The sequence below is a fragment of the Galleria mellonella genome, unplaced genomic scaffold, assembly GCF_026898425.1.
Source record: "Galleria mellonella isolate WM207_F2 unplaced genomic scaffold, CSIRO_AGI_GalMel_v1 utg65, whole genome shotgun sequence".
NCBI lineage: Eukaryota > Metazoa > Arthropoda > Insecta > Lepidoptera > Pyralidae > Galleria > Galleria mellonella.
In genome coordinates, this window is record NW_026442138.1 from 3,931,637 (window position 1) to 3,953,760 (window position 22,124).

General features: G+C 32.2%; 2 protein-coding genes across 2 annotated transcripts in view; both read left to right on the top strand.

Annotated features, from left to right (window-relative positions):
- The window catches only part of LOC113519840 (metastasis-associated protein MTA3), an 80,551-nt gene that overhangs the window by 11,386 nt on the left and 47,041 nt on the right, over nt 1-22,124 (top strand). The window contains exon 2 of the mRNA XM_052900704.1: nt 233-394. Within this exon, the coding sequence (XP_052756664.1) occupies nt 233-394 (162 nt within the window). The remainder of the gene's footprint in view (nt 1-232; nt 395-22,124) is intronic.
- On the top strand, nt 13,298-18,641 carry LOC128201990 (uncharacterized). The gene is made up of 2 exons (XM_052900705.1): nt 13,298-15,593; nt 16,118-18,641. The coding sequence occupies exon 2, from the start codon at nt 16,123-16,125 to the stop codon at nt 17,992-17,994; it is 1,872 nt and encodes a 623-aa protein (XP_052756665.1). The 5' UTR covers nt 13,298-15,593; nt 16,118-16,122; the 3' UTR covers nt 17,995-18,641.

Here is a 22,124-nt window from a genome sequence, read left to right on the forward strand (position 1 = left end):
AAACACGAATGGGACAGAGATACCCAAGCAATCGACTTTTGTACAAAGTCTCCCTCTGGTGATAGTGAAAGTGATAGTTTTATTTTTATAATAATCTGAAAACAAACTTCTGAGTGATACTGATCAGGGGAAAACATTTCTCAGCTCTCGTACTGTTAATTATTACAACTGTGGGCTTTAATTAAAGGCTTCTTCTATACCATATAAACAATGTGTATTTGTTTGTCAACAGACTGCGTCTATTTCGAGACGTCGCCGAAGTCTCCGTACCAAATCCGGCGGATAGAGGAACTGAACAAGACAGCGTCTGGTAATGTTGAAGCAAAAGTCATGTGTTTCTACAGGCGGCGGGACCTACCGAACCCCCTTATACAATTAGCTGATAAGCATCAAAGTGAGTCATTTATTTATTTATTATTATTAAAGTAAGTACTAAGTAAATAGTTAATTGAGTTGATTTAGTAACAATTTCAGAAATAGGATCATTATTATTTTTTTATTTTTCATAAATAATATCGAATATTCATCGATCGAATCGAATATTCATACGAATCAATTGCATCTATTCTGAAGCGCCATTTCTCTAAAGTCGTGTAGGTCCCGGCATGGAATAAGTCACTCCTTCCTTTCCAGTGGATGTGCTAACTAAAGAGAGCTTATGATCAAGGGCAGCAGCGTCCCTCTTAAAACATCACCAAAGTCTAGCTGTTGTTGCCAACCTGCTTGCTATGCGTGGCAACTACTGGCGAAACCCTTATGGAGGAGACTATGTTCAGCAGTGGACAGTTAACGGTTAATAAAATACAATTTCCCTAAACCACTTAACCTAATATTTTGAATATTACGAGTTTCGCAAAATATATAATTTTATGGAACTTCAAAAAGTAAATTTATAATACATTTTATTTAAATCTATTACAAATTTAGTTTATATTGGTCAGTAGAATACAGATTTTGCCGTGATGTCAAATTGAAATTTTACTTTTAGAGATAACTTTAGAAAAAATGACGCCTCACAATCGTCCTTACCCGTAATCCGTCCTTAACTGTATCTTATTTTCCATAATGTAACCAATAACTAATGATATTATTTGTTTATTAAGTATTAATATTAAAAAAATAAAATAAAAAATGACACTGCATACCCAAACTTCACGTGTACCAAATTTCATGACGGTTGGTTAAAGCGCCTAAAGATAACAAACAGTCACACTTTCACATTTGTAATATTAATAAGGATTTAAGTAAGTGCGTCTTTAGTTAGTTATATTTGGACCAGTAAAATCACGAACTCCATAGTACTAATTCCATATTGTAATTTGTCGTCCTGCTTATTTCATGAGAATAAAAGTAGACGCCGGATATATTAATTACTGTCATGTGGGCCATTGGGTTTATTTGCCATTTTAACAAAAGAAGCGTATAAAACGAAATCTAGAATAAATTCAAATAATATATAATCTAGTAGTTTCAATTCCGTACTGTTTACCCCTTTTTATTTTTCCGATACTTCGACCTACTTACGTAAACTGTCGTCACGTGGAAATATGGTAGAATGTAAAGAGGTCGCGGTTGAAATCATAAAAAATAATTCTTCAAATAGCGTTTGAATTGTACAGATTTGTAATAGCTAAGTAAATATTTAATAATATCAAGAAACTATTAACAATTAGACAAGATAATTTTTCAGTAATTTGCCCCGTTCACGAAAATTCATAAATACGCTAAGCTACGTATTATCATCGCATCGGAAATGTCCAAACTACATCATAACAACAATTTAGTTATCTAATCGATTTTCTTTTAACCTGATTAGCAAACACGTTGATTTCGTAGAATATGTCAATATTGATCTAGCTGTAACATATTTATCTTTAAATTGACGGAGCCTACCATGGAGTTGAAAGATTGAAAATATAATTAATTATTTTAAACATCTATCAAAATCATTACTTTGTCTTAATCATTACCTATATATGTGAACTACTCTATAGACATTACAGAAAACACTGCGATAATAGTACAAGGTAATGAAGTACTTCATTTATCAGAATTCGTCCAAAAGTATGACTTCTATCAAAAATTGAAGATATATATATACGTTAAGTTAAAAATTATTTACTGTCTGTGACATACATGTGCCAATTGAGTATTTAAAAAAAAAATAATCATATTTGTGTTGTAACGTTGAATAAAATATGCTCGACAACAATCGATAAAATGCCTTCAACTACCCTATTAGGCATCACTGTCGTTAATATATAGTTTTATATAACAAAGCGATCTAGAATGTACTTTAAATTCAAGTTTAATTGGACATAAAAAGTTTGCTATTGATTTTAGTAACGGGCCGGTCACGCACGGCTCATAACTGAGGCGACGATTTACTTAGTGAATATTATACTATTTCAACCGTTTGCTCCTACCACGTCCAAATAAAATTGCTCCAAATAAGCCAAATTACGATCGTAATTATGCCAAAATACATATTATTTTATTTTCTTTCGATGGTATAGTGACTCTGCCAGGTTAACTAATATTTAATCTTTTTACTTATTATCTATCTGAAAATTTTACGAAATTCGCACTAGCATTTATATTTTCTACAGGTCTAATCTAATCATTAATTGCAATTTGAATATTATTAGACTCTTATACTTTTTAATATTCAGGAAAGCATAAAAAAATCGTATGACGGTAAAAAAGTTTTATAACCATTAAATGAGGAAAGACAAGCTCCCAATACATGTTAACAATACTTCTGCAATCGCCCCTTGATCACGTGAACCCATGTGGCTTAACGCGTGTTTGATTCTTTTCTATAAATAGGCCGATTATCCATGAGACTCGTTACTAGGTTTACTCAGCGGGTGTCTGAAACACAGGATCATTACATGTGTCAATTCATGTCTTCATACCGCTTGGTTTTCTATCAGTATGTTCGTTGTAACTCAGTAAGCGCATTTTCGAATCTTTGTTGACAATCAGAAATTGTAAATAGATAAAAAGAAATCGAATATCTATCGATTTACTTAAATCTTAGCTCGATTACGATTCGGATCTCGTGTCTCCCTAAAATTAAGGGTTTTCTATGATAACGGTTTATAGATAATGACAGACCTGTATTCTATGTTGGCCATCGAAATGTTGATCGCGATAACGAGTTTGTAAACTCACTTTGAAATCGATATACCGCCTCACTGTGTAGCGAGATCACGCAAGCGAGTCGGACGGTGCTACCTGTATGTACGATTTGACAAAAAATATATTTATCAATGCTTGTCTGTGGTCTGAGATCCTAAGATCGCATTCTAAACTTCAAAATAATTGAAATTTGTTTGCATTTATTATCATTTCATTCCTAGGATTTCTTTAGATGTGACAGAAAATAAAGCACTATACAACAATCTAAGAAAAGTAATACGCGAAATAAAACTGTTTACCATGCCAGGTAATCTACTACTAGCTAAAACATCTCTCCTGTGGGTAAATTATGGTATACAAAAATGAGATTTTTTAAAAATGGTTACCCGATTTTAATTATAGCTTTTCGATTGAATTAGTACATACTTTTAATTATAACTACACATAGTGACCTATGAACTTTGTTACTTTTATGGTTTGCGCACATCAGTATCAATCGTAGATCGTCTCGTTACTATGAGATACCGGATCTAACCCTATTGACAAATAATAGTCAAATGTTATCTGTTTACGTATTTGTGTTCAAAACATGTGAACATATTTTTCCTATTAGTAATGTACTTATAAAATTAGAACGAAATAAATGACAACACTTTTTGAGTTATACGCTTGTAAATGAACATACACAAAGATTTAATTTCTAATAAACGATAAACTAAAATTTCTGATCACGATTTTATGTGTAAATTACATGTTTCTGGCGTCCTAGAAGAATAACACTAGCACCAGACGTGATCTTTGGCTTTGATGCCATCCTTGCATCACCGTCAGTTTATCTTAAATAAAAATCCATATGGAATACCATATAAATTATCATTACCGTACAATAAAATGGCTACTTTAATCAGTTCCTAATTAAAGCCCAAACATTCATCTCGTCGACTTTCATTAGACGACCCTTCGTCTGAATACAATACGAGCTTACAATTCGGAGGTAGAGATTAGCTGGCAACAAATCCGTATGCATGATTTACTCGTTTAATTACATTTATAATGCTCACCGTATAACGTCTATTCAGACATATTTTCATTATTATTGAGTGTCCAATTAGATAGGTTATCTAAGACGTCACAATATACGTACAAAAAAAAATAAGTATATTTTTTATTCAAGTAAACTTAATTACTAGCATTTTTCAATAGTTATTTTTTATTATTTTACTATATTAATTATTATCACCATATCACCCTTGTACTGTCCACTGCTGAACATAAACCTCCCCCTTAGAGGGTTTGCCAGTAGTTACCAACGCTTGGCAACCGCAATCAGGCTTTGGAAATGTTTTAAAATGGATGCTGCTGCCCAGCCCTCGCCTTTTACTTCACCCATGGTAAAGAAAGGGGTGGCCGATTCTATGCCGGGATCACACGGCCATCTATATGGTATTATACTATGATATTTATCCATAGCATATATTCGTTTGAGACTGGATGGTTTCGTTTATTATTTCTAAGGCTTTTTCTTAATTTATTTATTAAAATTACAAAATCATAATTAGCTATATATAAATAAAAAACCTGTAGAGAATTGAAAATGTCTACGTAGGTATGACTGCATGTTCAGGACATATCGATCAATGTTTAAAAATACCACCTAATTGCAACTTGCTTTCATGATATATTTCATTTTGAAGGTGAATTGCATGGCTGTGACAATGGAATTACTTTGATTAAAGTTTTAAAAAGATCAAAAACTAACGAGTAATATATTTGATATTGCTGCCGTCAGTATACTGTAGTGATTACTTCCTATCGAACAAATCTGCTTACTTACCACTTATATTAATAAAAGAAATTATCCCTGTTGTACAATAACAAAGACTCCATAAAATTAGACCCCTCTATAAAACTATTTACTATTACAATATTATTCAGTCTTTTAAATTGAGTAATTAATATAAAATAAAATAAAACTAAACTAGGTTTATTAGACGTGTAGCGTTTTTGTGAATAAAGTCTGGAGTGATCTAAAGTCCATGTTACGTAAAGGTTCGGAAGCGTTGTATTACCCCCGACCGCGTGGTAATGACCCTGGAGGCATTGTGGATTGTAGCTGTCAACGAAATATTACTCAAATTTAGATAGCTGATTTACAATAGAATCGAAATTTAAATGCTATTCCCTAAGCCTATCTATGAAACTTAAATTCTAAATTGATAGTTTAGCGATTTATGTTTTAGCTTACGGAATAACCGAGAACTAAATTTAGAGTCGTCCTCTCTGACTTAGATCTATTTTAAGATGAGTTCTTACTGTCCCTTAAAATAATTTCTTTAAATTATTTACTTATTTATATATTTTAGAGTCGATAACAATCTCAATGACAAATTTTAATATAATTTTAAACAAAGTTTTTATGACTTAAAAATGTTTATAATGACATTTGTTGCTTATTGTAAGTTATTCCCACATTTTAGCTATCGTTAATGGATTAAACAACAATAAAAGGATACAAAATTTTATTATTTCGTTTAATGCCGGATCATAAAATTGCCTTAAATAAAGCAGCATTTCGGCAGTCAACCTGTCAGCTACTTGCAAATGTGCGGCCGATGGTCAGAGATGGCTATGCGGTCGAGTTTTTATATGGTTGTAAGTACACCGGCAGCGCCATGTCACAGTATAGAATATAGCAGTGGATCAAATTTACGTTTGTATTGTAATTTATCGTATAAATAGGTATCTGAAATCAAAACAAATATTTATATATAAAAATAATTTCCTTATATAATTATTTGTTATGTCTACATCATCATCATTTCTGTTGTACCTATTTTGTCCACTGCCGCTAATGTTTTAAAAAATATTCAAATAGACAAGATTTTAATCCGCACCTTCAGCTCTGTCTATAATCCTAAATGTGTTAATATGTAAATATTATTAACCTTTCAAATGATAGCTTAACATGAATGAAGCCGTTTACATGATACCTAAACGCATATAGAAATTCTCAGTATACTTGACAGCGACAATGTCCACTTCAATTGTGGGCATTATGTCCACAATTCCACATTGAATAAATTTAACTGGATTTAACGTCATTTACACTATAATTTCTTAGACATTTTATGAACACTTCAATAATAAAATTAACTTAAAATATAGATACTTATTTTATTATTATATAAGTAATATAAACTAAGTGGTCATGCGAATATAATCGATTTTAATCTATAATTTTCAAATCATGGATCTAACTCATTGATTAAAACTTGATCAACTGTTTAATCTGGCATCATTATTATTCTGTGATTATAATATCTAGTCGAAATGAGACCGCGCTAAACGTCTGCGTGATTTGATTTATTATTATTTCACTTAAAAGATCAACGATACTCATTTTTTGAGATCCCTGTCTAACTTTTGTGAATTTTAAAATCGAAAGTCATTAGAGATTATTTTATAATACTTGAATAAAATTTTGTGCGACTCATAGATCGTCATCTTGCTAATTTTGTCGCCAACCAGTAGTCTGGGTACATAAGCTTTTTTTTTTTAATACATAAAAACTTATATCTATACTTACAAATGTTCTTAATAATTTAAAATTAAGCCTTATTAGAATCGTTGCTATCGGGATAGAATGTTCTACTTGCTCTAAAAATATACCTACTCTACGAAATCAATACATATAATAAAATCGTAAGTGGTCGCTGTCTGTACATGAATGATTTATAAGAAAAAAACTATTATAAAAGCTTTATGAATGCAATAGAATTCAAAACAATAATTTTTAGAATTTTTGTCTGTTTGTCTATATGTCTGTGTGCGCTAATCTCAGAAATGGCTTAACCGATTTAAATGCGGTATTCACTAATGTGTTGCGGTTTCCTCCACTTAACATTTATTATATTATTTCAATCGGTAAAAAATTGGCTGCACTTTATGAAGGTAGGTTTATATATTTTAACTCATAAGATATTTTATATACCGATTCACGTGGGCAGCGCGGCGAAAAACAGCTAATTAATAATAATACCCCAAAAGTGTGTGTTTAGATTACAATATATAATGCCATATACATAATTATATATACAAATATACGTATATATAATACAATGTTATCTTATATTATAATCTGATGTCATTAATGGTTGTAGATAATAGATAAAACATGTCAATTTTAATAAACAAATAAATTTCAATATTCTCTTTGAGTCGAGAATTGTTGTTATGCACTATTAAAATAAAAAATATAAATAAATCATAGCTAATTGAAGCGAGACAAAGATCGTGTGTTTGCGAAAAGGATAACCATCTTATACCATATCCGAAAACCAAAAACCATACCATACCATATCAGCTATTAACTGTCCACTGCAGAACATAGGCCTACCCCTATTGAGGGGTTTTGCGAGTACCGTTTGGCAGGCAGGTTGGCAACCATAGTTTGGTGGTATATTAAGAGGGACGCTGCTGCCCATCCCTCGAGCGATAAATTCCCTTAGTCACCTCTTACGACACCCACGGGAAAGGAAAGGGGGTTCATTTTATGCCGGGATCACACGGCATTTTATAAAAAGGCGAAAAAAGTAAAATCACCTCTAATCCCAGTTACTGCGTCTCAAACTCCTTATTGTTATTTTAGAGAGTTAAGCCCTCTAGACCACAAAGGTCATGTTGTTGAAAGTTGGAATCTGGTTCCAAAAACTTTTGTATGTCATTTTAATTTCCAACTTCATGGAAAATACCGATTACAAACTAAATTAATCTGAGTAACAGTGGTAAGCTTATCCGTGCCACGTTGGATTCTAATATGCTCGGCAAAATGTGCGCATGTCGAGTATTACGTACGCCACAACGACAGACATTTCTGGCTACACCTATTAGAGATTAGGCAAGTGAGAATTTTTTGTATGTATATATATATATATATATATATAAAAGTACCATGGACATAGCAGAGTATACTGTTTCGCCCATGATCACCCCCCATAGGTTGCTATTCCTGAGAATCAAGGTGTTATTCCTTCAAACCGAAACACAGTCATGCAAACACAACTGCTTCACGGTAGAAACACGAATGAGACAAAGGAGGACCCAAGAAAATTACTTTTGTACAAAGTCTACCTCTGGACATACGCAACATATTTGATCCTAAAAAGTCGACAACACCGTTAATCTCCTGTGTATTAGAGAAAATAGTAAAAACTAATATACTTATTCATAAAAATGTCAAACGTTTAATATATCTATATTAGCTACAGTACACTCTTTTTCTTTTGAACTTACTCTTTAATATATAAGAAAGCGATAATAAACCACGCAAATAAAAATAGGTTTGTTATATAGTAAGAGGATAAATAAATAAATTCAATTAAGGATTAAGAATATCGAAATATCCGTACAGTCGGCGGCGGGGTTGCTACGTGAAGCTCGATTCGGGACAAAGATCGTGTGTTAATTCGGACCGCGTAGACCAAGGGGCGGCGGTCGGGGTTAGTAAACATAATCATGCCCTCCTCCCGCTCTACAATTCAGTAGCTAAATGGGAATGAAGAGTTACCTCTCTCGCACCCCCTCACACCCTAGTACGTCTGGCTGCCGCCTCGACACCCACACATCTTGTGACGTTCAACGTACGCCGCTGAAATTATTTAAAAATAAATATAATTCTAACGGTATTGTATCTAGGGGCTTTTGGTACTCGAACTTCTGTCTATACCCCGTAAGGAATCTGGCGTAGATAGAGATAGATAGAAGATAGAAAGCTAGTGTTATATCTAATCTTTACTATTTTTATACATGTGAAAGATAGTTTGTTTGTAACCTTACTCGTACAGCGCTTTAACGGCTTAACGGAATTTGGGTATACAGGTACTATATGGGATGAAGAAAGATACAGGCTGCTTTTTATCCCAGTCAGTGTACATATCCAGTCACGCAGACGAAGTCGTGATTAAAAACAAGTTGTCAATATTTTTAAAATGGATATTGTGATATACATGTACACTCTATGCCGTTGATGTTATTGAAAAATAAATATGATTCCAACAGTATTATTCTATCTAAGAAATTTCGGTCCACGATTTGCTCCATTTACCCCGTAAGGGACCTAACGTGTCTATAGTAGTTTTTATTATATTTATATTTTATCATCGTATACCGTTGATATTATTGAAAAATAAAATTAATTTTGACAGCAGCTTCTAAAAGCACTAGGTTCTCTGTATTACCTTGTAAGGGAATTGGAGTTAGATAGATAGCTTATATTTTATCATCGATCTTGTGACGCACACGGGCACAACGTTGAACTTATTGAAAAATATATAAATCTAATTCTGACTGTATAGCTACTAAGAGCACTCAGTTCTCTCTATTACCCCGTAAGGGACTTTGGTTTGAAGATAGATAGCTTATATTATATCTGTTTATATTTTATCATCATTGTACATTTTATATCACAAAGATATATAATGTACAATGTTGAAGTTTATTTATTTATTCTAAATTTAGAATAGTAAACAAGCTGACTGCCCACCTGATGGAGTACTGTAACCATCGTCTAAAGATATAAACAACACCATGGACGATACAGAATACTCTGTAGCGTTGTTGAAAATATTGTATCTAAAAAATTTAAGCACTCTGTTTTCGCTACTTATCCAAATGTAAAGGATCTAGTGTAAAGATAACAAAATGTATTGTCATCTGGACCACCAAGAACTGCAATTTAAGTATTTCTGTCCCAAATATATTTTATAAATTTAGTTCACATTGTGATTCTTAAAATAATGATTTCGATCTAAAATCAAATAATAGTTTTAATTTTAACAACTTCAAGAAGGATAAGCTTCGTTTGTTTCAAATCAGAATTAACACGCTCTACATTTTTGTCTTTTTTCAACTCGTGTTTTTTAGGGAAAATTATTGTTATTATTTGTTCCTATCGCCTTCCATCAGAGGCCCGTTAGCCAATATCTACAAAAAGTATTTTGATCGAATAAAAAACTTATTGGCTATTAAGGATCTATTAAGAAAATACTCACACAAAAATTTGTGTATGTTTTCATTATCTGTTAAATTTAAAAAGCAAATGATTTTAACACTAGAAAAATTATATGCTTTGCGTTGTAATAATTGTACTTACACATAAGATATAGTCATAATTACTAAGTTTATGTTATAAAAATAGCACCCGAGACATCGATACTCCGTGACTTGTATTCTAAATTCTTTAACTGGATGCCGACCCTCCTCCATACCCCTCTCCCCGTATCGACTGTGGCGCCCTCATTTCACAGGTACACACAACACTTATCCCGGTTTTAATTGTCGCCACGCACCGATGACCCTCGCTAAGTCCGCCATGGCACATAACGGAATGCTCAGGTTAAAAACAAAACTGGACAATGATATACACCGCGCCGTGATACATCTCAGACTTGAGTGAAACATTTTAGTTTATTGCTAGCTTTTACTCGCAATTTTGTATACATATTTGGATAGTCAGGTCATCTTCCTTACAACTTGTCTTTCCTTGGAAACCATCGTGGATTAAATTCTGATGGCATCGTTACGATGGGCCAACTAACCTGACTTCATCTATCTTCCCTTACTAGTAAACTTATCATTCCATTTTCATTGCTTAAAAAATCTGACCAAGTGCAAATTGGGACTCGCGCACCAAGGATTTCGTAACAATTATTATAATATATATATATATATATATATATATATATATATATATATATATATATATATATATATATATATATTGCAAAAAAAGTTTATCCTGTAATAGACGGATGGACAGACAACTAAGTGATTCTATTCCATTTATCCTTTTTCGGTACAGAACTCTAAAAAGAAGTATCAATTAAAAAACCTAAATTTTCTCGATGCTAGTTGTTTAAACATTAACACATTATTATTCCGTTATTTATATTAGCCTTACTATAATTTCGTCACCATTTTGTGGTAATCGTGTGTAGAGTAGCCATAGACAAAAAAGACTATTACCTTGGAAACCGGTCAAAACTACTCTGATTTTTTTGCATGCAATGAAATGCAAAACGTTTAAAAATAATACGCCTTTTGCCAACCAACTTTTTTTTTATATCTCGAATGTATCATGAATACTCATGGAATTATATGAGATAAATATTTTTGACATTCTATTGTCTCTACCTACACCTATGATAAACAGGCGTAAAGTAGCTATAACTATATTATATTTAATTACTAACATGAATAACTCTAACTGTAGTCTGTAACATGATAACACTTAACATAAAAACGACACGACATGAAAATTATAGAGGTTCTACATAGAGTGACCCTGGGAATAAATTTGTTTTTGTTTCAATGTAATATCTCAAACGAATCTTGAGATAAAATTTTAACGCAAATGATAAACATATTAACTAGTACAACTAGTATTTTTTATACTACTAACAATACCAATCAAGCTGATGTCCCGCCTAATGGAAAGTGGCACTTAACTAATGGAATAGTTAGTACTTGGGTGATAAATAAACCCATTCGATAAAAATGAGAATCATTAAAATTATTCACGGCTGCCGAAGATATCGCGTAATAAACACACAAAAAATACATTCCACTTTCAAACTTTCTTATTTTCGAAATATGGGTTAACCCGTACATAAAAAAAAAATAACTTGTACTTTTTAATCTATGAGTAACATTTAGCATAATCCGCTGGGGTTTACTATTCACTACTGTTTACTTAAAATACCCAAAGGAATGGTATACTTAATGTGAACAGTTTCAAGCGAAGAGGTCATAACTTTGAATAGATATTTTTACTTCAATGTTTAAAAGGGTCCCAATTCGTCTATTCAAATGTTAGTTTTATCTGTATGATACCCAATATCTTAACCGATTTTGATGCGATTGATAAGAGGGCACAATTGCGTATTGGTCCCATATCAATTTATTGACTTTTATCACTACTAAAGTTTTTTACAAAGCACAATCTTAAATTATTATCGACTTCTTTACAAAGTTGTAAATTGTATCTTATTAAAATTCTACCGCAATAGATTGTGTAATAGTTACGTATCCTGCAGGCTGTCTTGTGACGTAATCGAATTGAGATTTATTAAATAACACATGCATTCAACAACATTTGGCTATTTAATAACAGCTATTAAATCGACCTGACAAAATTCTAATCGTTGAATTTGCAACATTGAAATGTATTGATTGAGAACTGGTCTATAAGGAATTATATTGGTAAAAAGATATTTCAATTAGATGCAGTCTCTCGTAATAAAAAATAACATAACAATACATTAAAAACAAAAAATACATATATAAAACTGAATTAGTCTTGCCTTACCTTATATTTTGACATCAATTTCATGTGACTTCGATATGATCCCAATTCGATTGCATTTAAAGTCACTCCGCTGGTTCTGACTATTATTGCAACATTCTTAAGGCGCTGAATTGAGAGTAAAAGTTATTTTATCACGTAAATGTTATTTTTAAAATAGCATCGTGGCATTCGTAGTGTAAATAGTTTACTATTGCGACTCGAAAATACCTCAATGGCCGCAAGTCCGAATCTGGCCGACATCAAAACTTTGTATTTCAATTTAAGTTGACCGACTTTTGGTGATGGTAAACAATCAATAAATTTATTAACATGATAAACAACAACATAACTACGACAGTGGTTTCGTGTTTAATGTGCCCTGCGAAATGTAAGGATTGCAACCGCGAACGTACATATTTTTAAGTGACTACACACAGGAGAAAGTTCTCGGTACATTTTTTTTATGTTTTACGATATTTATGCTAATTCAAAATTTATTTTGGAAATTCTTATTTCCAACCTATAAGGTTTATGGTTCTTTATTAATGTCGACATGTTTAATGTTGCTGCTTTTTTGCACAGCAAATATTTGCACTGTAACATAGGACTTCACCCGCGTGAAAGTGATAAAGTTTATTCCTATGTAAAACTTGAAATAGCCTGTTTTAGCATAAAAAATAAAACATTTACAACACTAGATCTTAAAAAAATTTTGCACAAAAAACTACCGTTGAATTTCGAATTGATTTTTGTTATTCTAAAATTAAAGATTGATTCTTTGTGACTAAAAAAAAATAAAGTGGCTAGAATCTAAATACAAATACATAATTCTTTCAAAAACTATAAATAAAAACACAACCTGTTTTTAAATTAGTTGCCTATTTCATTTCAAGAACGACTGTTTCTGATTATGAACGATTAACTAAGTAACTTGTTTTTTTTACACACATTTTAAGCTATATATCTATTTCTAAAATTTAACATAGAAATACACCACACGTAATTGCTACTAATTTTAATCTAAACTGCAGAACTAGTTTTTATAATTAGCTATTTTCTTTTTACTCGTTAATGTAATGTTTAAATTTCCAGTTACTTAAAATCGTTCTAAGTAAATTGATATATGCCTGTTTAAAAGTTGCGTTTATCTTTACTGTCAAAGTATTTCTGAAAAAAAAAATATTAACTCAATAATTAGTGGTAAATTAAAGTAAAAATCAATCCACAAAAACCAATATTTGTTCATAGGTTAGCCATTAAATACTATAACATATCAAGCTCTTATTTTCGATAGACTTTAAATCCATTTTGATTATTTTTGCCTTATCGTGAAAAGTCTTGACATAATATATTTCGCAAATACCTCCACTATAACGTTAGATTATGCCTGCCGACCTGATTTCGGTAGAGTAGTGACGACCTTCACTATTCAGACATTTTTCAGCCATTGATTTTGCAAAAGTTTTATCAATAATTTTTCAATTGTGAATATAGTAAACTCGTCTTCGCTATCAATATAATTATGCTGGATACCAGTGAGGAATAATAGGTGTGGATACAGATGGGCAAAGCACCGGGTTTAAACCCGGTGCTTTGGTAAAAACCCAATAAACACCCATAAACTCCCATAATCACCCAAAAAAATAGGTTTTTACGTATTTTTTTGAAAATATGTAAGTAATACCAATAAATTATTTTTATAAATTGTATTGATCAATTCTACAATATTAAATAAAACGTTAACTAATAATATTTCAGGAAATTTTAAAAATCTATATATAATAAAATGAAAGTAATTAATTTTCAGTGTTTTCATGTTGCAGTTGATCAACATGTTGGCCTTTTGCTTCCCGTAGATACTTTAAAATTTCTTCATAACACCTCGTTCGCACACATGGCCGTATATATTTAAATTCTTGAGCCACTAACAGTCCGAAATACTCATTTCTTTTATCCTCTTCTCCATAAATTAAGCATTTAGAACAGTTTGTTTCTTCTTTCAGTAAATTTTCTTTTACTTTATCCTCGTTTTTTTCTTTGTTGCGACGACGCTGGGTAAATCATCTGGACACTGGGTCTCACTATCGCCAAATATATTTGGAGATCGGCTTCGGCTACGGCTTGGCAGACATTTTTTTCTTTCTACAATTTTAAATTAAATTTATTAGAATAAATGCTTCGAACACACGCGATCTAAGTACCTTTTGTGTTTATTATACCTTACCTACCTAGGTATAAAAAGAGTACTTACGTAGATTTTCTTTTATTAACTGTTTTATACGAAGATCTTGATCTCTCAAATTAGCATCCATTTTACTTCCAGTGATTATCAACTAAATTAATAATCCACAAAGTATTAAATAACGTTTTTATGAAATATTTAGCACAAAAACAATACCCTTTAAATATCGATCGTCAGTAACTGTGGCTGACTTACCTATATTCTAGCAAGCAGGACTGCCAGATGTGAAGGGGAAATCCCCAATAAATTGTTGCATGTGACTGATGATGTGAGCATGTTCGTTTCATAATAAAAATGTTGCCAGGTAACCAAAAAGTCGTATGTTTTTGTGCGAATTACGATCATAATCTTTACGATCGTACATTAAAAAATAGACAAATAATAGTATGAGTACGATTTAAATCGTATATCTGTCAACCCTGCTAGCAAGACAGCGACAAAATCACGTTGCATAACAATGTAGCCCAAGCTTATATCTTATGAAATATACGGAAGAGATACGGACTTAGAAAAAACAGAAATGTTGTTCTTTGTGGAAGTCATTGATGAAATTCTATGTATTTTAGCCCGCAAACTTTCTTCAAACAAAAACAGCGCCATCTAGTATCGAGTTCTGTAATTATCTCTTTGTTTATGGATTTGAAGTAAGACCGCCACGCATGCAATACATTATGACTGGGGATTCCCCTATTCGTCGACGCTGAATATGAGGCGACGACAATCACTGTCAAACGTGTTCACTATTACTCTGACTCTGGTAACGTGACTTCCTGGTAACGTGTTAGGTAGGAAAAGCAGTAAAAAAGTGCATATTAAGGGAGCAGATTTGAAATAATATTTATACTTAACAAGAAATAATTAAAGGTAAGTGGATTTTTGAATGATACAATTATATCATGATCACTTAACAATTTTAACTTAAAATTAGATGTATTATTACAAGCTTTTATTTAGCTTGCGTTATGTAAATAAAAGTATGTAGGTATGTTCGTATGTTGATGCAATTATCCTCAATCCTCAACCGACTGGGATAAAATTTTCCATACACGTTTATTTTGGATGATAGTGCATAGTTAGCTGAGAGTCGTCATTGGATAATAATGGTGGATAGCCTAAGATGTGTACTAGATATTTATTTTTAACATAATATGCGTAAGTACCTAATCGAATTAAAGAAGTTGCTGAGAAAAATACAGAACAATACGATAATAAACTAGCGTCTGCGTTTAATCCTCCGAGGAGATGTAATTTTACAAAGGTTTTTTGTATTTATTTTATTATTTTTTTAATAAATTTATTGTAAATAACAAGAAATAATCATTGTAAAAAAATAGGCACTCTATTGTTGAATTTTCGTCAGACCAACTAATCATCGTTCATTTTTTTAGGTTCAATGGGGAGACCTAAAGATTTACGCATATGGGAGCACTACCGTACTTTACCAAACAAGTCTGTTTCTTGCAAGCTTTGTAATAAGGTCTACAAATTCAGTAATGCTGCCAAAATGCTTCAACATCTTATCACTTGTCCAAAATCTCCAGAAACATTAAAAGACTCTATGAAACTTATAAAAGATAGCTCGTCCAAAACCAAAATGTCTAGACTGTCAGAGATAGAGACAAATGATTCTTTTATAAGCCCCTCGTCGTCTGCTAACACTACAATAAAAGCTGAGTTTCAAGACACCGATGATCATATAAAAACAGAATTAGCGAGAGCTATATTTGTAACAGGGACGCCATTATCGATGGTGCAACATCCTTTATGGATACAATTTTTCGAAAAATTGCAACCAAAATTTAAAATACCTTCACGTAAAGCTTTAGCGACAAAATACTTAGATAAAATATATAGAGAAATGCGTTTTGAGTTAAATGAGGAACTAAATGCTTGTAGTTACTTACACCTTCAGTGCGATGGCTGGTCTAATTTAAGAAATGAAGGAATAATAAACTTTCTTATATCAAAACCTCAACCTGCATACGTTAAAAGTTTGAATACAGAAAGTAATCCTCACACTAGTGAATACCTTAGCCAAGAAGTTGAAAAAGTAATGAAAGTGTATGGAGCAAATAAGTTTCTTGTACTTATTGGCGATAACGCTAGAAATATACAAAAGGCATTCGAATTAACAAAACTCAAATATCCACATGTTGTTCCTCTCGGTTGCTGTGCACATATCCTTAACTTGTTGTGCCAAGATATTGTAAAGATACAAGAAGTAACTGTGTTTATTATGCAAGCCATAAATATAATAAAAACTGTTAAAAGGAGTCAACGATTAAGTTCCTTGTTGATAAAATCAAGGCAGGGTGAAGATTCTACACAAACACTAAAATTGCCTTGTGCTACAAGATGGGGAAGTCATGTTACTTCGTTAAAAAGTTTGAAAGCAAATAAGATAGCTTTGCAAATATTAACAGTTAGAGAAGATGTGGTAATTTCAAGAGATATTAAAGATTTAATTCTATGTGATGATTTCTGGACGAAGACAGGGGAATGTATAAGTATTTTGGAACCAGTCACTGAAAGCATATTTTACTTAGAGAGCGACCAGAATCGTTTGCATCGCACATACATTACATTTAGAGATGTACAAGCTAAGATACGTTTTGCATTAAATGAGATTTCGACATTGAGCGAAGAAAGCAAACAGCAGATTCTAACATCAGTATCTTCAAGATGCAATATGGCAATGAGGCCAATACATTTTGCAGCATATATTCTAGACCCCAGGACTCTAGGAGTCGAACTTACTCAAGAGGAAGAACTTAAGGGTATGGAGTTTATCTACAATTTAAGCCAACACTTAAGTTTGTCAAATGTAATGGCAGATTTGGCGTGTTATAAAGCTAAAGAAAACTTTTGGGCCAGAGGATTTGTATGGAGCTCATTAGATAGCATTGAGCCCCTAATATGGTGGAAAGGTATTTGTGGTTCCACTGAGTTAAGCAAAGTAGCGATTCGTATTCTATCAGCTCCCTGTACTTCGGCAGCCACTGAGCGTTCCTTTAGTATCCAAGGCTACATACATAATAACAAAAGAAATCGACTTACAACTGAAAGAACTGAAAAAATTTCATTCATTTGTTATAACTGGAATCTTAAACATAAAGCTGAATGCGAGGACATTCAGTTTAATGAAGAAAATACCTTAGAAGCTTTCATTGAGCAAGTAAATGAACATAACAGTTTAGACGAAATAGAGCCTATCGAACCTATACAATTCATCGCTTGTAATAACTCTGAATCTGACAGTGATTGACTGTAGTTTTACATTTTACTTTCATCTCTTTCTTAATAAACTCAAAATCAAATTAAAAGTTTTTTATTCTGTAGGCTGCATAATAATATTGTCTATGTCCAGTATAGTGGACGTCTTGCGGCTGAGATGACGATGATGAAGTACAAAATCATAAACACCCAAAAATTTGGGTGTTTATGGGGTTTAAACCCAATAAACCCAAAACACCCGGTTTTTACCCACCAGACTTTAAACCCACCCAGGTGGATTGCCCATCTCTAGGTGTGGATGATCAATCGGCCCTAGATAGGGTTTTACAATTATTGTAACCTAATTACTAATAGTCGGCAACGCGCGCGTGACACCCTGGTGTTACAGACACGTATCAGTTACGATAACTCCGTTTACCATCAGACGAGCCGTATGCTTGTTTCCCACCATAGTAGTATAAAAGAAAAACTAATAATCCTTTTCTCCTCCCGGCAACTAGATATTATATTATTGACATTCTAAAGATGAAAAGGTGATTATCACATCACAAAGTTACTTTTTAAATGTACATAGTCTTACCACTAAAATAATTTTAAACATTTTCAAAGATTTTATTGACAGATTAGCTAAACAGCCAATTAACCTTAATATTTATATTATAATTATACAGTATGTTAATTAACATAACCCATTCCTTAAAACTGTGTTAATATTCATTAATAGAATCTCAAAATTCTTTTTCTGGTAAAAAATTACATTACCAAAAAATTAAACTAAAATTCTTGAAAAAAAAAAAAGAGTTATATCAACTCCACTACTAAAAATGCATATCAAGATATGCATTGTGTGTACCGTAATACCGTTGGTTCAAATACAAGTTGTTCTTTTATTTTGAGTATTTGGATTTATTTTTTGATAATATTTTTTTTTCTAGGATTTTTTTTAAACTTTCTTAATACTAACACCGATCTCAAGGAACGGCTTACGTTAACTAACATACACTGTAGTTGCAATATTTTTGCTTATTATAGAACATCATAGTACCCGAGTGATTTGCTTGCTAGTCTCTTATTAGGCGCAGCATGTTTTTTTTTATTATTATGTGTTAATATCCACGTTTACATAATATTATCATCATATTGCCTATGCATCCTATGCCCTTGTCCTTGTATTTATGGGTTAATATGTGAACATTATGTAAACTCAATATTAACAGCACAATTATAAAACTAAAACAATGATATACATAATGCCAGTTTGTTTGTCACGTCGTCAGGAGAAAATGACTCTTGTTATCAATACTCGTATTGAAAATTTGTACGCGTATTAAAATTGTATTTACTCGATTCAGTTTAACTTAAAAAATCGTATTTGTTTTATCACAATCGGTCGATCGAGACATGCGGTGTAGATTAATGCAGAGGTCAATTTTATGAAGGCGTATAGAACATTTATTTTTAACTCAATTTGTTTGTATTTATATTATTTGTTACCTCAGAATTATACCGCCGTTTATAAACCGACTTGGAGAATTATATATTTTTTTTTTTATCTAAAAGGATGTACTTTCAGATTGGTCCCTTAGAAATTTTTTCAATAGTTCGATTCCATAGTTTAGTTTTTCAGTTTTTTTTTTATTAAACAAGATTTACTTGTTAAGCAACTGTTGAAGAAGGAGGTTTTCTGTTACAATAAAAATGTATATATGGATATTTCGCTGCTGTCAATATTTTGCGTCCGTGCAAAGTCAGGACGGGCCGCTAGTGTTTCTATAAAATATCTTAATATGGAAATTGTCTTTGAGCGAGATCAAAAATTTAGATAAACAAATATAACGGACGTGTGACATTTTAATGATGAGATAATGACCAATACGTTTCCACGAACGTTGTACACATTTCCGTTGCTACGATTCCATATACTAGCTTAGCTGACGTAAGATTCTACAAGTTTATGTGTGTACCTTACATTCGCGCTCAGTTGTGACATTTCACACTTTCTTCAGCTTTACTTTTACTAGTTCTAATTCTAGTTATGACTATAATGTGGCTTACTTTTTTTTTTACTATTATGGTGGCAAACAACCATACGACCTGCTGATAGTGAACGATGTTTTTTAATAAATGAAAATTAAATTAATAGTTGCGCCTGCGCTATTGGTATACATAGGCGGGGTACCAGTGAGAGATGATAGATGAAGACGGAAGCTGCTCAGTTAACTCATCGTGATGAATGCCTCTAGATTTTACCACGATAGTTTCCAGTTGGAGCCAACTGGAGGTCGACCTGATAGGATATATTGCTAGTAATGGAACTACTAGAACCAATTAATAACAAACCCTTTCTTCTCTGATAAATGGGGTTACCCTAGTCTATGGACGCGTATAACATTAGAGATGTCACGCGCGTGTTACCAATCCTTAAGAAATATTTTTGTAAAACTTTATAGGTAATCGCTAGATTAGTTGTTTTGTTTCGTATATTTGTTTATACTGACAAGTGATATGCCAGTGGTGTATTGTCTTTTTTATTTCTAGCAATGGTAAACAGACTGACTGATCTGATGACTGGCGCATAATAGACATGACAGCTTAACCGTGATAAGGTAACTAATGTATGTATAAAGAGGCAAATCATAGATTCACATATAATAATAAATAACAGAAAGTTGAAATCATGTTACGTTTCTTTTCCTTTTTTGTTACGTTATGAAAATATATACTAAAATATAATAGAAGTAGATTACTAAGGCGTGCTAATATTTTTTCAGAATACTAAATCGTTCACATTCATGTATGTATTTAAAAAAATAATATCAAAATCTTTTCAGAATTGGCAAAGAAGTATTGTTACACACACAAAAATACAGACGAATTAAAAACTTCTTCCATTTTGAATTCTCTGAAAAAAGTTTTCCTATTTTAATTTAAACTTCCGTAATTTGAATAGTCCCCCTGCGACTACGGTCTCTGTAACTAGGCCGAAATATTGCAAAAGTAAAACAGGTAAACAATACGCATAAAATGTTGTATTTAAAAAACGTTGAGTTTTTCTCTTCCATTCATCTCTATTTGCAGTATTCAATATTCACTCCCTTTCTTACTATACCATCTCTCACACAGTCTCTATCCATTCTTGTACCTACTGTAATGGTCATAAGCACATACATATACTTAACATTTACCGTGAAAAATTAACTTCATTTCTGCGCATCACAGACCATGTTCTGTGTGCTGAATTACGTCCAAATCCTTTAGGCTGTTTGTGCGTGACTAAAAGCAAATTACGTGGCTTCACCCGCACGCATCTTGATATTCCCCATTCCCGAGAACATTTAAAAAAACCGTTCCTAATGGATCCCTGAAATCATATATAACCTTTGATCAAAATTTTACAATTTTGATAATTTTTTTTGCTTACAGTTTATTTATGTTATTAAAATAATCTATAATCAAAGTTTAAAATTTATTCGTACTAAATTTTGCTGTGTTCATAGATCAGTCAGGTTATTTTTACCTAAATTTATTTTTCTCTTTACTTAAATATCCTTTCATATTCATACTCATTTATAATATTAGTAGAATTTTCTCATCCTACCGTAGATCCAATACCACAGCTTAAGCTTTCCGTAATATGCGGTCTTACATAAACCGGGAGTTCCGATCGTCTGTTGGCGCGCGAAATAAATTCATAATCACACATAAACTAGATTTATTTGTTAAAAATTTTATTACATGCTTTTTTTCTTTGTATAGGCCATTAAATCTCTACTGCTGTGCATAACCTCTCCCATAAGAGGGATCTTGCCAGTAGCTGCCACGCTTGACAGACGGGTTGGCAACCACAGTTTGGCTTTAAATGCTTAGTTACTGCTATTTACAATAAAATGATACCTCTTACAATTCTATGTGTTAAATATCTTACTAATATAATAATAACTAGACGATGTACTGTTCATGGAAGATATTAAATCTTATATAAACTCTTATAAAACTCGTTATAAGAGATCTTCTCAAACACTCACTTCTCAATCCTAGTCACTAGGTTATATTCGTTTAAGATACTTCGTATTTACAATTAAAACGATTAACTCTGCTGAAAGAAAATCGCACCTAATTTTGCTATATATGCTATAATCGAGTGTTCAGCGTGTAAACCTT

What these genes read in the sequence shown, in the direction of transcription:
- LOC128201990 (XM_052900705.1), top strand. Translation starts at nt 16,123, where the DNA reads ATGGGGAGACCTAAAGATTTACGCATATGGGAGCACTACCGTACTTTA.